Source organism: Zosterops lateralis (genome assembly GCF_965231275.1).
Source record: "Zosterops lateralis genome assembly, chromosome: Z".
Classification (NCBI taxonomy): Eukaryota; Metazoa; Chordata; class Aves; order Passeriformes; family Zosteropidae; genus Zosterops; species Zosterops lateralis.
Window position 1 is genome coordinate 33,296,433 of NC_139800.1, and position 17,346 is coordinate 33,313,778.

General features: G+C 36.9%; 1 protein-coding gene across 1 annotated transcript in view; it reads left to right on the forward strand.

Annotated features, from left to right (window-relative positions):
• Positions 1 to 8,063, forward strand: part of CNTLN (centlein) — a gene marked incomplete at both ends in the record, with an annotated part of 183,918 nt that extends 175,855 nt beyond the window's left edge. Inside the window, 1 exon segment of the mRNA XM_083883171.1 lies at positions 7,962 to 8,063. Coding sequence (XP_083739297.1) covers positions 7,962 to 8,063 — 102 coding nt within the window.
• Positions 8,064 to 17,346: the final 9,283 nt, after the last annotated feature.

The window sequence follows — 17,346 nt, forward strand, 5'->3', positions numbered from 1 at the left end:
CCTGAGGGGTCCATTGAGACTGCTGCTGTGACCTGTGTGATACTTTTTCTTCTCTTTCAAGTCTTTTTTTCTAATACACACTGAGTCTGCTGGGATGCTCCCCTCTTGTAAGTGATCAAGGGCAGTTTATTGGCAGGTGAGAGCCCAGCTTTTCTAGCCGTAGTCAGCTTTTGTTTGGACATCACTGACAACATACACTGACTCTTAAAACTTTTTTGTTGTATTTTTAGTTGTCTCTTTTATTTAAATGATAGGCAGCTGATGCCTGGAAAGAAATAAAACTTGATTTGTAAATCCATGTTCCTAGTGCATATTCACTTGCATGGTCCATTAGTGATGTAGTTAGTATCAGTTAAGAATGTGAATGCAAATATTTTGAAAGCCATTTTAAAGGAACAGTCACATCAGATTTATGTATTTTGGCATCAACAGCTTCTGTGCTGAGATTGTATCCTGTGACCAGATTTTTAAGAAATGACAGATTTTCCCTCTTTCATCATCAAAACTTACTACCATGAAGAGTATTTAATTGCTGCAGCAGAGGAGATAGAAATATCAATGTCCTTTTACTAGCTTTTTCAGAAAACCTGGAATTTTAATTAAACCACATCACCCTACATGAAACTCAGCATTTAAAACACAATTATTTATATTCACTTAATTGCCTTAATTTTAAGAATTTTTGAAAAATACATAAATTTCAAGATTCTGTTTCTATTATGGGCTCCAAAATATGAACCAAATTCATGGAATACAATGAAGATTTCTTGTTTGGGTTTTTGTTATTTGGTAAATCACTAAAAAACACTAAGCAGAATTTTATTACATTTTTTCATCTGCAATAGACAGCAAAAACCAGGGGATGGAGAGTGAAGGAATTGTTGAACAAAACCTGGTATATTAAGATTGCAAATGTTATATAAGGATAGAAAAGCTCACTGCCCTTGGCCTTGTACATTTGTGTACAAGTTAGTAGTGATTTTCTGTGATTTTTGCTCCATCTTGTGGGGTTACTCAGAAGAAACACCGAGGGTAAAAGTAATTTTGGCAAGCAGACCATTTTTAGAATTGCAAAAGGATTATTGTGATTTTTGGGAGCAGCCAGCTCTGCTTTTCATTTTTGTCCATGCTAAGGCACATAGATGGAAACAGTTAAGATTTCTTCATCTGTTTTTGAGAGCAGCTCATGGAACAGCTCTGTGCCCTTTAAAATGCTTTACTCGTATCTTGCAGAGTTTGGTTGCACAGTTTTTTTAGTGAGCTTTAGTAATATTTCTGATCAGCAAACTAAAGCCCATGGTGAAATGTAGGCTTTCTACAGGACTTTGCTCATAACAGACTGCCTGCTAAGTGTTACGTGTTGGCAAAGTGTGCTACCCATTTGCATCTTGAGCAAAGATACAGGACTGCCCTTTTCTGTTATTCTGAGTAAACGTTCAGTGGAAAATTGCATCAGATCACTTAATCTTGCAGTTTGATATAGTGTCTTTTTGTGCCATTGAGCCAGGACTTTGGAACATAATTGCCCAGCAGTATTGATTTAATTGCCTAGGTTTATTTGTAGACTCCTAATTATTGACTGGAGGTAAATTTAATGGAGAAACCTTTATGAACACTGGGAAACTGCTGCTATTGCTGTTATACATAATGAACTGCATCATATCCCTTTAGATCATTCTTCAAGCTAATTTTATTCTACTATGACAGTAAGATAACATTTAAAATGTCATAGGCTTTTTTTTTTTATTATTACTGACATATGCCATTTTACTGCTGCACTAGAATTTTGGGGGGACTGAGTGAAGCACTAGTTGCTTTTTACTGTCATTTTATAGATTCCCCTAAAGTGTAATGATAAAGGATACCACAACTCTATTTTCACTTCATCTGTACCTTTATTTTCCATACTCTTATGACTTGGAAAAGTCTCCTATCTGTCAGCTTTATAAGAATATTAATATTTTAGTGATATATACTCTTGCATTCCTGAAACTCACAGAGACCAGTCTGAGTTTGTGTCCTTATTTTATCAACTACTATGTCAAGAAACTAGATCACTACTAAGAGGCTTATGATTTGAAAGTGAGATCTTTGCATAGTGATGTTATTATGTAAACAAAAAATCATATAGTAGGAAAGTATAGTCTTATTATAAAATCAGCAGAGCTGGTAAAAATCATTTGTTGTCTAAATCTATGTCTTGAATGGCCAAGAAGTGGGATTTTTTTCTGTTGTCTTTCTGTATTTATCCAGTAACACACTAGGTTGTTCTCACTAAAGAATGAAAGAAAAAAAATAAATCAGCTCAATTACTGACACTGGGATAAAAGGAAAAGGTTCTTTGGCCTATGAAGAACATGTATGTGGAGAGTTTTCACGTGTATTCACACTAATACCTGGTACCTGCACATGGGTAGAGGCATCAGACTAATTACACATTACTGTTTGGGCTTGGGAGAAGTTTCACATTATAGACATTCGAGCTTTTAGTGGTTTTTATTATTTAGGGGGGAAATAAGTATGATTATCACAATATGTATGTGTGTTTATATCTTGCAAGGCAAGTGATGAGCCTTGTACCTATTTATCCCTCACATCAGAGTGTGTATGTCTCATTAATAGGGCCTGGATCTTTATAGTAGCACTCTCTTCTTATAAACACTCCCCCTAAAAACTCAAACAGAGCAGCAATCTTTTCTAGCTTTTTCCCATGATAGGAAACTTATGGATAAGCCAAGGGGATGACTTCTGCTCATGTAAGTTAAACATGATTTCTTATACTACTCATGGCTTTCCTTTACTGTGGCTTATTGTAAGGAAAACCATCTCAGAAAAATCTGTTAATCATTATTTTATGTATGAGTATAGCATAGTAGCCCAATCCAGATTACTACCCAAAGTCTCCAAGAATTGAAAATCATCTGCCTAAGTTTTCCAAGCACTGAAGCAAATGACAGCATTGATTAAACATGTCCCTGTGAGATCTACAGCAGCATTTGCCTTTTCTCCCTCAAAATTCACTCCTTGGGATATGACATCTCACACTAACAAAGCTGCCTAATAAAATCTTTTCTCTCGTGACTTCCTTATGGTTCTAAAAGTCATATTCTAATAGTGAAAACCTCCAGAAAGGCTCCCTTTCCTCTATTCTGTGGGCACTCTTTGTGTAACACATCCCTAGAATAGGTTTTAGAACAGTATATCCACTAATCATCAGTTAGGATTTCCCCCAACCCGTTTTTAGGATTTGCACAGGCTTCTAAATGCATGTATCTGTTGCTGTCATCTGGGAATGGTCACTAATGGCCATAGTTGTTTCCTTTCAAATTTCTTGGCTTGTAACTCACCTGATTTGCATTCATTAGTCTCTCTCCAGTCTGAGTGTGTCTTTGAACAGCTCACACCTGGAAATATGTATTCACGCCTGTATAAACACGTGTGCAAAATCACCACTGCCATCATCACTAGCTGTTTCAAGTACCTGCATCTTAAAAAGCAACACCAGCACAGTCTGAACCACATTCTGGGCATCATTAGCACTGATACCAGGTCATGATTTTCTTTTCATTATGAGAGTAAGACCTTAGTCCTGTGCACTGGCAATGCATTATGGTATAAATCCATGCTTTATCTCATGCACACAAACAAAACTACATTATATCACTTACTCTGAACTGAAAACAAGGAGAAATAGCCTTGGTCACTCAGGATGAGAGTACAGATAGGCACATATATATTTATATATGTGCATATATATATATATATGTATATGCAGCCACCACAGAGCAAAATAAGAATAAAGGATAAGACAAACAAAAAACCAAAAAAAAAAAAAACCAAAAAAAAAAACCAAAAAAAAAAAAAAAAAAAAAAAAAACAAAAAAAAAAAAAAAAACAAAAAAAAAAACAAAACAAAGAAACCACCTCAAACCAAAACAAAAAACCCAAAAAAATAAAACCAAAAACAAACAAACAAACAAACAAACAAAAAAAAATGAAGCATTTCTCTCTCTCTCCCCCTCTCTTTTTTTTTCTTTTTTTCTTTTTTTTTTCTTTTTTTTTCTTTTTTTTTTTTTTAATTTTGGCCTTTATTTTTTTAGCGAAATTAGGATATTTTAGTTATTGGTCTTAGTGCCTACTTTTATTTCATATTAATTTTTTTGTGGTTCACTTAATTCAATCTAAGGCAGCTCTGCAGTGCTTTTGAATAGGTTTATTTTTGGGAAAATGTATTATACTAATGATCCATATGGGGAGGTGTAAAATAGTTGTAACTATTAATTTATATATTACAGAACCTAAATACTTCTATTTTTATGCTGACACATTTTAGAGTTTGTGAAGCAGATGCTGAAGTAATGCTACACTCTGCAAATGGAGATGCTATGTCTCATTAGAACAAAAACATTGCCTTGCATTCATTATGACTTTTTGCTGGCAGATAGGTGTATGTGTATGCACTTGTGCTGACAGAGACTCAGTCATGTGGTTTAAGGTCAATAAATATTACTATTTTGTTTTTTTTACAGAAGGGATCTCCAAAAGAAGCAAACTTAGGGTCAGAATAAATAGGTGAGAGAAGAAGAATTAACTATCACTATGGATCTTTCAAGTTGATCTCCTGGCCAGCCTGCTCTTCAGATACCATATAAACGAGTTATTCCTTTGGGTCCAGATTTCAGACAGAGACCTGTCCTTGGCTTGGAGAAAAGGAGCGGACTCACACTTGGTGGTAATTAGGAAGGTTTTATTCAGGCCGATGGCCCCAGTGTTAGAGAGTGTGAGTAAGGATTTGGGGCTCTTACCTGCCCCTACTTACAGGGGCATTACCTTTGGAAATGAAGGGGAGTGGCTTAGGTACAGGGGGCATTGACATGGCTATTTTGGGGCAAAAGGAGTGTGGGGACACCTGAAGCCTTGGCTGAGCCACCTGGTTTGCCAGAGCAATCAAGTACTAGGGTGTGTCAATGGATAAGATACAATGGAAGATACAGTGGGCTGGGAGAGGGCTATTAAGGGTAAACAACAAGTATTTGGGAAAGGGGGGTGGGGGTAGGAATGAACTATTACAGAAACTCAATAACAAAAACCATACAGAACTTTAGAAAACTCAAAATGCACCGCAACATCTCACTATTTCTGACTCTTTAGGATTACGTTGCCTTACATTTATCCATACACCAAGATACCTGTCTGGTAAGTTGTGTAAGAAATATGCCTTTCATTCATTTAGCTTCCTACTATCAAAGAAGAAATTTGTGAATCTGTGAAGTCAAATAAATAAATAAAATTCTTTTAATCCAGATGTAGTTTGCACATTCGAATGTGAAATCATACGGATCAATGAAATACTACTTCTGTTAAAGTCTACCATAATGTTTTGATTTAGGATCACCATAAGTGGGTTGTTGCAAAGGTAATCATAAAAATCTGAAAGAAGTATCATTCTGTATTAAAATATCTAATTATCAGTGGTAAAAACAAGCTTTCACTCATTAGGTGTGCACTTAGCCCTCACTGAACTTCTAAAGCCTTCCCCAAGCATATGGCAGGTTCTGAAGCTGGGGTGACTGCTCTAGAGTAGAGATTACTTCAGTGGCTGTGAAGTACTGGAGAGAAATGTAAAGGTAAGTTTCCCAGGATAGTTAGAGAGCCATCATTAAAAGTAAATCTGACGGGCTTCTATTAAAGATTAAGACTGTAGAGATCATCCAGTTCTGGGTGTTTATATGGAAAGAAAACGAGAGAGAAACATACAGCACTGTCTCTGAAACCAACAAATGTTGAAAGAATGCCATAATGTTCCACTTTCAAATGCTCTTGATTTAAATTAATCACTTAAATGGCAAGAGTTCTTGAAACATGACTTTGCTATGACATGGAAGCCACAGAGAGCGGTAAGCAGCAACTAAAATGTAGTTAGAATGATATGAGCCAGACATCAATAAGAAGCCATTCATCTCAGGCACAGCATTAAGGAGGTGAAATGTATCAGAAATGGATGTAGTCAAGCTAGGCAAGAAGAATTAGAGGTAATTACTTTGAGATACTGATACAATGTTCTCATAAAAAACATGCCTAGAAAAGGAGGGAGAGGAATTAGAGTAAACAGGATGCTGGAGTCAGTGTTTTTAAAGTATAGTAGCGAGTGTCCCAGAATTTCAGATAAGATAATGTCTTATATTACACTGAATAGATTTGTGCTCAGTGAATTTGAGCCCTCTATTCCCCAAAAAGTCATCACAACAGCACACAGGAGAAAGCTGACAGGTGTAGATGTCTTCTTGAAATTTCTTACCACACACATAAGTTATTTATGACAGATGGAGACATGTCTGGGCAGTCAGCACCCTGAAAACCCCCTTTCCTGTAGAAAAAGGAAACATACTTTGTTTCGCAACATATTGTCGTCCTTTTTCTGTACATACAAAGGGATGTTGAGCAGCACATAGGATTGCCATTGTATCTCTTCACCACACATGCCTACTATTAACGATACTTTCCTTTTTAAATTTTTTTTTTCTGTCTTGTTATCAATTATAAATATCAGTATATATATTCATGTCTGTATATCAGTTCAAATGTTACATTTTGTATTTGATGTGCTTTTATGTCTGGGGTTTTTATTTGTTTCTTTTATATTTTTTGTTTCATGTCTATCTAGGAAACAAGCACTACTGTGTCTGGTGAAAGGACCATACAATTTTCTCTTTCAGATGGAATAGGGAAGTGAAAAAATGAAACTAGAGCAGCAATACTGAAGTGTGGAATTAGACAGGAGTCGTAGATGGAAAAGTGTTGCTTTGAACTAAAGTTGTGAAAAGCAGAAAATGATGATTGGCCAGCAGCTTGTTCCACGCACTTCTATATTTTACCTTATTTATTTCTGGTGGCTTTATAATGTAACTTCATCTCTTCTGAATGAACTGTTCCTTTTGGTGTGGTACTGATCCCTCAGGCACCACTGGTCACACCATGTGTTCAGTGAGCTGACAGAGTTCTGTGAAGCTGATAGAGACTTTTCAACAGAACTTTCCAGTTCTCAGCAGTGGCCACTCTGGATGGACCTGCTAGGACCACTGCTCTGTACCACCTCAAAATACTTCCCAGCAAACTGCACTGATATACCAAGACTTTGGAAGAAAACCTCTTTAAGCATTAAAACAATGACACTGAAAAATATACCAAATCTCCTTTGAAGACTCTAGTTGTGCAAATGCATCTTTTATATTAGAGAAGTTAAAAGAAGTAAAAGAGAGGGTTTTTTGTGGTTTTCTTTGGTTTTTTGGGTTTTGGGTTTGGTTTTTGTTTGAGTTTTGGTTAGTTTTGGGTTTTGTTGTTGTTTGGGTTTTGGGTTTAGTTTGTTTGGGTTTGTTTTGGGTTTTTTGTTTAGTTGTTTTTTTAGGTTTGGTTTGATTTGGGTTTTTGTTGTTGTTGGGCTTTTGTTGGTTTTGTTTTTTGTTGTTTTTTGTTTTGTTTTGTTTTGTTTTGTTTAATTATTTACAAGGTTTTGTGTGTGAGTATAAGGCAATTTGCTACAGCATTGAGAATTATACTGGTAGTTCTGTCTCATCCTCCTGAGAGTAGTGAACTTACAGTCATACGCTACCATTTCTGCATGCCCTAGAGGTGACTGTAACCTTTTATTGATCAGCTGATTGAAGATAAATGACAGAGATGCTGTTACTGCAGTTTACATCATTAACATGGTCAGTAAAGCATGAATTGTTCAATAAGGAGTTTATCTTTTTTTCATTTTACACTGCTCTTTTATCATTTTTATGATAGGGAGCAAATTTTCAGACACTAACCAGGTAGGTGAACTTTAAAGATCAGATGTATGTGTGTGGTAGTTGTCAGAACAAAGTGAAATCTGATAGTTTAAAGATATTTAATAAATGTATTTCACATGAAGAAAATAAAGTTCAATGATCATTTTTCTTACTCCGTTTCTTTTTCTGTTTCCTTTTGCTTTATACTTAATGGATGCTGTTCTGGAAAAATTAAATGAGAAAAAGAAATTGCTAGAAGAGTACAGTTCCCTCATAAAGCACAGTTTATGATATTGCTAAGATTTATATTTGCAAAGTGTGACTAAAATGTGTGCTGTTCCCTCATCTCTTTCATCTTCTCATAAAGAACTGTCAATATGCATGTTCAATACATAGACAGAAACCATGAACTAATTAATTGTTGAACAAGAGGAATTAATTAAATTCCTATTAGAAAGCAGAGTGATATTTGATTCCTGAAGAGGAAAATTGCTGCAAATCAATGCACAGCTCAAAATTATTTTCCTTGAAATGCTTTGGCAGTGAACACAAGTACAGACTTTGTAGAGAGGATGTTGTCTTTGTTACGACTAATACATATCTGTACAATTGTGAAAGAACAAAAAGCAGACAAGTAACACCTGATTGTACTAATCAGAATAGTAGAAGTAGGATTTACAAAGGAACTGAAAATATCACTGGGATTTTGAATACCTAATATCTTTTAGCTTCTTTGTAAAGCCCAACTTTATGATATATGCTACATAAAAAGACACACTTTTATGTTAGAAAAAATGAATGATTGTAGAATCAAAATATTCTGTGTGGAGTAGTACAGGAAAATCTGTATTTTCTTCTGAGCATACTGGAGAATAATGTGTGCAATGTATTTTAAAAATTCAATAAAATGAAGTTTTTTCAATTATGTTGGGTTTTTTTTCACTAATAGACCCAGTTCTTTCTCAGCTAACAAGCAGCTACAAGCTCTCACTTGCCTTGGGAAAACAGTGTAGAGTTTTAGTCAGTTATTTCCACCAAGATTACTAACAAATAATTGCTGCATTTTCATATTTTTGATCTTAGAGTTTGAATTCCTCTGGACAAACTCACCTGATAAAAAAACAAGACACAAGTTTCTGAGTTCACATGTAAATAAAGTTTAGCTCTTATATATGTCTCATTTATGCATGTCGAATTGTTTTACAACAGATATCATTTTTCATATTGGGTGGGAAATCGGAATAAAGATCTGTTTGGACAAAGTTCACTTAAATGAAGCATGAAGCAGAAGTTTTCTGCATGTCAGTCCAGTGCTTTTCCTAGGATGTAATCATGTATCTTCTAATCTATGGAGTTCACTATTTGGTGTCTCTGACAAAAGGAAGACATCTCTAAATGCCTGCTCAGTTGCACCTGGTGAACACAGGGGCTTCAGAGAACTTCTATTGTAATTAGAGAAACTCATCCAAACATATTTCACCTGCTCCTGTAAATTAAGACTAGCCCTGTGTTAAAAACCTATCAAATCTTTAGGAATGGTTGACCACCACCTTTTTCAATGCAAGAAATAGGGGCCATCATATGAAATTATGTGAAATATATTCAAAGTAAGCAAAAAGGTGCCACTTCAATGCAAATGAAACTGAACTGCTGGAACTGTTTGCCTGAGGTTTTACAGAAGCTAAAAATTTACATGGACTCCAATGCCAATAAAATAATGACAACAAAAATTAAGGAAGATAAATCCATCAAGACATGTGGAAACCATGCCTTATCTTGTTCAGTAAATAAAATAGCAAGATGTATTTGAATATAATTTCAACAAAATGGCAGCTTGGTGAAAAGAGCTTCAGGAGGCCAAAGATTTTTGAAAACTATCCCCATTGTCTTCATTTCCACATTGCCAAACACCTGCTGGTGCAAGTCTGATCTTGATTCTGATCTTTAAGACTTGATCTTTTGTCATAGTGAAAATGCAGGGAGCATCAGCTAATTCACGCTGAAAATATGTCTCAAAAAGAGTGAATTTTCCAAATATGTTTTTCTCACAACTTAAACATCTTGCTTTACTGCCCTGGCAAATTTCTGTATCTCCTGGGCAACTGGGCACAAAGAGATGTCTTTTCTTGATGCAAGAGCAAACAAGAACACTCCATCACCGATTTGTTATTAATTTCATCTGAAAAGATAGAGCAAAATGAAATCCTTAAACCCAGCTGGAGACAGATTTATGCACAAATGCTCCTGGAAGTATAACAATGCTGTCTTTCTTAAAACTTTGATGGAGAGTTTGCTAACTATCTTTGAAGATCTTTCTTATATTTTAAAAGTATTTTAATGGTATTTTCATTCAAAAATTATTTTCTTCACTAATTCGATATAAAGAAAAGAAAATGGAAATTCCAGTAAACATTTTTCAGAGATAAAAAGTCAAGCAGTTTGAAAGATATTTGTAAGGACAACAAAAAGGACGATACTCCAAAGAAAGTAAATGTTTGCCTTTTACTGACACAAATGTTGAGTTCTATCTGTGAAGAACATACTTGGTTTTACTACTTATTTGATCTTTCCTGCACCAGCAGAGGGGAAGATGGTCTCTGAAAATATCCTTATTACTGTAAAAAGACTAAAATAATTTATTTTGGTTATCTTTTATGAATATTTTTAAAATCCCCTTATACTAGAACCAAGCACATTACACCGAGTGAAGAACTGATTCTGATCTGGGGAAAAGCATTAGCTCAACACTTTCAATATGATATTGCTAACAAAGTAGTGCTCTTTTTAACTAACTATGCCTACGGACATCCAGAAATCCACTTCGTTTTTCTTCTATTATTTTTCTCTCCTGGTCTGCCTGATACGGCCTCTAGATGGCAAACTTCCCCAAAAAATGGGCTCGGTGCTCTGATCCCTGCAGCCCCTGAGATTCTGTGTCAGGCAGGCCTGTCCCTCGGGCAGCAACAGCTGACGTCTGTGCATGTGAAATTAATGGGCTGTTTACGGTCATTACGTGCAGTAACACCAGGGTGAGGCCCTGAAATACCGCAACTTTTATATTTGTACAAAAATGTATGTGTGTATACATACACAAACTCGTGTGCGTGTGTGTTTATGCACGTGTTCATTAAATATGACATACACAAAGTCATACGGTGCTTCAAAGTTGTTCAAATATTTAGCCCTTTCAAAAATCTTCATTAGGCACTAGCAGGTCCACATGAGAGTGTTAGAGACTGAAACGTGAATGGTTAATGTCTCAAGCAATCAGGTTTTGCTGTCGATGCTCAAGGAAACAGCCTGTGTGCAGGGGGTGTGGGCACCAGAGGATGACATGACAAATCAATCTTTGCTTAGTGAGAAGCTGGCGTTTGAGCTAGATAAGGGAAGAGGCTGATAAGCAGATCCTGCAAGGTGGGATAATGCTTTTACTTCCAGTAGTGTCATCCTTTGCGGGGGTGCAGTGTTTCTCTCGGGCACTTCCTGGCCAGCTCTGGCAGGGGCGCTGCAAAAAGGTACAGTCCTGTATTCTGGAACACAGTCCTGATCCTCTGGGTCCTTGCCTCAGCAGAAGCACGAACAACGTGAGAAATAAAGGGATGGAACTTCGGTGGAGAACTTCAACTGGGTTTTATTAAACACACAACTTCCTTTCACCCAGTAGTCAGCCCGCTGAAGCCCACTGAACTCCCAGGGTTTCACCTTAAATATCAGGATGGAGGAGCAGGGAAGATACAACTTGGGACCAATCCAGAATGGGAAGGGAGTGACCCTGAACCTAAATGACAACCCAAAGAATGAATCAAGGAACAAAGGGGGAAGGAGAACCGAATCCTGCCAAATCACTAGACAATCTCACTGGAACTTTCTAGGCTTCAGGACGGGCTGCAGAGTGATGGACAGGATGCAGGTGTCACATACATGATGACTGATTAATAACAATAACTGGGGTAAACCATAATGGGGTAAAACATGGGGTAGATAGGAAAAAACATTGTGAAACTGTATAAAACAAACAGATGCATATAGAAAACAGGTAAAACCTCAAAACACACCACTACAATCCCTTGCACAGCTGGCTCAGTTGTAAAACTCCTCTCCCCCCTCCTGCCAAGAACAGCTACTGGGACATTCACATTATTCATCCCTTCTGATGGGGTGTAATTGCCTCTATTATGCTGACACGAAAAAGTTGTCATGAACCATCAAAGACCCCCAAAATGTCCTCAGAGTAATTTCTGGGGTGTTCCACCAGAGTAATGGGCATGCTCTACAGTTTTACAACATGATTCACAATGTTGCATCAGATAGTATAAAAGTCCATAGCCCAGGGGAAGTACCTCAGCTGAGGTGCTCCACCTCAACATGAGTCTGTATTAACCAGTGAACTTTGTGTTTCCTGGTCTGTCCCTACCCCAGATTGATAAAGACTGTGACCATCACTGTGACCAGTGGACATCGAAATTGCAACAATGAAGTCTCATTGATGGACCCACAAATGGTGATGTTTTTCTACCATTATCCTTTCTTTCTCTTTATTTCTTTCTTTCTTCTCCTGACTTTTTTTCAAAAAATATTGTAAGCCAGACTAAAAAATTCCAGTCAATACCTTAGGAAGTGCCTTGTTGTGTCTGGATAGGTTGAAGGTGGCTAATTATAAGTTTGCTAAGTTCAAGTTTGTGAAGTGCCTTACTTACTTCATTGGTGTTTTAAAATTTGTCACATTACCCAGAGTGAATTAAACAACCTTCCCCTAAACCTGCTGAGGGGACTGGGGCCTTAACTGAGAGCCTCAAAGATAATCTGAGGGCTGGAGCACCTTTCCTGTGAAGAAAGAGAGTTGGGGTGGTTCACTGTGAAGAAGAGGAGGCTCTGGAGAAAACTTAGAGTAACCTTCCTGTGCCTAAAGGGGGGCCAACAAGAGGGCTGGAGAAATAGAGTATGCTCTAGTAGTAGGACAAGGAGGAATGGCTGTAAGATGAAGGACAATCTGTTTAGGTTAGATATTAGGAGGAACTTCTTTACTGTGAGGACAGTGAGGCACTGGCACAGGTTGCCCAAGGAAGCTGTGGATGCTCCACCCCTGGAACTGTTCCAGGTCAGATGGGATGGGGGTCTGAGCAACCCATGGAGAGTGTCCCTGCCCATGGCAGGAAGTTGGATTGATGATCTTTAAGGTCCCTTCCTACCCAAAGCATTCCATGATTTTGTACTCTAAAATGTAAGAATTAAAGTCAAAGTATCTGACAATCCTCACTTCTCATAGTATGTTTCTCTATTGCCATCTAGATTTGGGTTTAATCCACCCAAATCCCAATTTAGCTTGATAGGAATAAAAATACAAGTCTTCCTAAATGTAGATCTCTTATACAAATGAGATTCATTTTCTTCTGAACTGAGAAGTTTCTGTTAGAGAAGACACTGTGTTTATCTCCCCATGTGCCTCTGGACTTCCTCATTGTCTGAATGGGTTGCAATTTTCAAGGCTAGGTATTCTAAATGAGACTGAAGTGTAAGTGTAAAACCTAAAGGAGGAGTTCAGGGAGAGATTTAAAACATCTCAAAGTATTCATGTGGCCATCATGTAATATCTCATTTTTGTATTCTTGAAAGGAAGAAACTCGTTTGAAGTATTACTTTTTCCTCTGTAGTGTCTGTGTTTTTATACATAGAGGAAGGATCTGTTTTTGAGGTTTCCTGATTTGTGATTTGAGAATTCCCAGTGTGTAACTATTTGAAATGTTTTATAACATAATAAATGATTGGGAGAGCTGGAACTCTTGTTCACTTCTGCTATAATCACATATTTAGTAATTAATTAATTTGTGTTGCTGGCTATGTTAAATTTTTGGCTTTTATCTTCAGGATTGCAGAAAGCCTGTGGAGTCAGAAAGGTCTGGATTTTAATTCTGTCATACCTTCAGCTAATTTGAATCTCTTTTCTGTTTCACTTCTACAACTGAATTAATATCTAGCTGCACTACAAGCCAAATATCAGAACAAGGAAAACAAAAGCTAATTTCCATAGTTGTGCACCGTTGTACACAGTTTGTGCATCACCATTGGATTGCTTCATGTGATTTAAAATGGATATGTAACTAGTATTTGAAGGGAATATGACTCCAAATGGGTCCAGAGCCAGGGAAGCAAAGGGTCCAGCTCTTTAAGAATATTGACTCACTATCTTGGTTTTTAGGTCAAGATAAAAACCTTTCTGAGAGAAGTGAAGTATTCACATCTTGCTCAGCTATATATACAAGTCCAACATTCTGTGAGGATTACTTTACAGCATGTTTAATAGGCTGGGGAAATTTAAGGTTCCCCTCCCATCTTTGTGAAAGAGTAAGATTATCAGACTAAGAGCCTATTTGTAAATCTCTATTAGATGGTATAAAGGAGAGGTTTAAGTGACTCTGTGCTATTGAACCTGTTGCAGAGCACAGATTTGAAATTTTTCTGGTATAAGAAAACTCCCTTGATAAAAGAATCACACAACACTATCTGTAATTTGACAAATCCTGGATTTTGAGGGATGACAGATTTCCTTCAAGATTGTTTGTTGTGAAGGAAAACAGAAGTTTTATTATAAAACACTTCAGTTTGGATTTAAAAACAGTACTCAATCTGGGCTGAAGAAATTATGTGATTGAGAGCCCAGCAGAGTAGCTCTATGATCAAGAATTCTCACAGCTCAAGATTTACCATTGAAATTTTCTAGATTCCATTTCAAAGCCTGATATTTATGAGTGTCAAAAAAAAAAAAAAAAATAAAAAAAAAAAAAAAAAAAAAAATTCCCCCCATGCTGGTAATGAAAGCTGTGAGCTACACAGAACTTAAAAATCATGGTGAGCATGTGGGGACGAAGGGCATTGGTGGACCTCCAGCCTTACAATGCATCTTTGATTTATCTTTGCACATTGTTAATTCTGCAGAAAAAAAAATTAAAATATGTGTCAAGTAATAACCTCAGTATGTGATGATAATTATTAAAATAGTAGTGCTATTTCCTTATTCTCCTTGATCTATCTCTAGTTATCCGTGCACAGACTACATTTACACTGTTAGCTACAACTTTGCATTAGGAACCCATGTTTAACTGTTTTTTTCAAGGAATTTGCCTTTATTCTATAAGGAATTTTTCTTCTGTTGATAACCACACATCAGAAATAACTGTAGGAAACAGGAGCTCTATCTTATCCATGTGAAAATCAAGGTTTGAAGGTGTCAGTCAAAAAGGTAATTATTTTTACACTAAAAATATTGATTTTTTTTTTCTTTTTTTTTTGTATGATCTACCTTTTGTGAATGCAAATTGGAGAACAGTATTGACCTTCTAGAAAACCTTGGATGAATGGTTAGTGGAATGCTTATTTATGTAACTCACTATCTCAATTAAATTAAATTTAGAATGTTCATGTAGTGAAGCTGGTGATTCTGAAGTTGTTTTTAAAATTAGAATTTTTAACTTCTGAAGAAAAATAATACAAGAAAAATGAAATCTGTTGTTTTACTAGTGGAATATCATATACATCAGAAATTTACTGATTTGGGGAGTGCAGTTCTGTGTTCTCCATACTGCCCACCCTTGAGCATCTGGCTCAATATAGGAATTTCTGTTGTCAATTTCTCTGTTTTTATGCATGTTTTCCCAGGTCTAAGAAGCCTGTGAGGCTACTAGCTGGCAAAATACGACATGATCTAGCTCTGAAGAGCTGTAGTGTTCAGAACAGGACAGTTTGATGTTCTGACACAGATCTTGTATGAGCTGGGGCTCACCCATTGGCCTCCCTGGGCCCTGAAATGTGCTTTCTCCAAGGGCACAGTTTCCTCCAGCACATGGATCCAGGAGTGTGAGAGCAGGCTGTTGACAGCCACGCACTGAGTGACGGCCTGCAATCATCAGGCAACTGAAGTGATGACTCAAGTCCAGCATCAGCCTAGGAAAGCCAAACAGGAGATGGGACTGGAGACAATAATTCCTGGGGTATAGCTCTGCCTGGGCTGAGGCGCTTTTTCTTGCTTTTCCTGCAGAGCAGATTTCACTTCCCACTCCAGCCCATCATGCTTCCTTGTGCTGCTTCTCTCTTAGCTCTGCTTTGATTCCTTGTTCTTTCTTGGCTCCTGCTCTGCCTCCAGTCTGATTTTCCAAGCCCTCACAGTTATGATTACATGGCTGTGAAGTTAATGAATATTTGTATGTCATTGTTGTGTCTATCGTTGCATTCATTTATCACTTTAGAAGTAATCTATATTTGATAAGAATGCCTGTGAAGTGTTAATCTGAACTAGAGGTCATTAAAAAATCTATTACATCAGTTCAACACTGACAGAAGATCATGATCTTTAAAGACAGCAAAATGAAATGCCCCATCCCTTCCTCATGGAAAAGATTCCATGGTATGTCAGTTCAAAGGGAAAATAAGCAGTGATAATTCTTTAAATATTTTACCAATAAAGTTCTCTCCTTCAGAGGAAATTTTTAGTGGGGCTTCCCGTGGAAGGAAGTGGCCACATAGTAGGTTCTCAGCCTTCTAATATGGAGACAGACATTCTCTGCAGATAATATAGACTTCTCCTCCAAACAATTAATGAACAGGGAGTACATTGTTTGCAACTGATATGAGCTGCCATTAAGAGAAATAGGAGTCAAGTGATCTTTTATTTTTTGAGGACACAGAATTTCTCAGATCACTGTGGTCCTCTTCCTTTTCTATGTTTATCTCTTGAAATTCTGTAATTGAATTTAAAAGCTAATGTTTCTACAAGATTTTAAAGTAGTGTGTATTGGACATATGTGCTATACACTGGGAAAGGTCAATTAAGAACTGAAGTATTAGGGCATCAGTTTGTTTTTTTAGGTAAATGACCTCATGTCTAACACTGGATGGCTCTGAAGTACACACTAGGAAGCCAAGTAAGGTACAGGAAGTGGCTAAGTTGCATTACAAAGCTTAGTTATGCATGGAACTAACTGGATAAGGGGTTTTCATGGTATTAACCTCTCCCAAAATAGTATCTCTTTAAGGTGCTATGCAAAGAGGATTTGTAAGTCGTCTGTGAAGTCTGATTCAGATTTTATCCTGGCATTATGACAGAAACTTAGCAGGCATTTGATATAGTGACAATTAAAAATATATATATTGAGAATTCAAGGCGGAGTGCAAACTCTATCCTGACACAATGCTGGCTAAGTTTCTGTCTGGTTTCATGTGAACCTGTCTTACCTATTGACTGATACACATAGTTTGCTGCCAGTTGAATATATGCCTTCTATTTAAGAAGGCTATTTCAGTGTTCATTAATATGAAGAATTTGCAGTGGTGCAACCCAGATGAGGACATGAACTAAGCATGCACTGAATTTAAAGCATAGTAGAAGTCCTCTGGATATTAAATACCCTCTTGCTTCAGAGCTAACCATGTGAGAAGAATGAAGAACAAAGAATACAATACAAGCATCAGATGACTGTCAAGGTCTCCTTCCTGCCTTCTCATATCTGTGCCTACTGTTTATTCTGCAGAATAAAAGCCTCAAAACATTCAATTTAGGGGTGATTTTGAAGAAATCATCTAG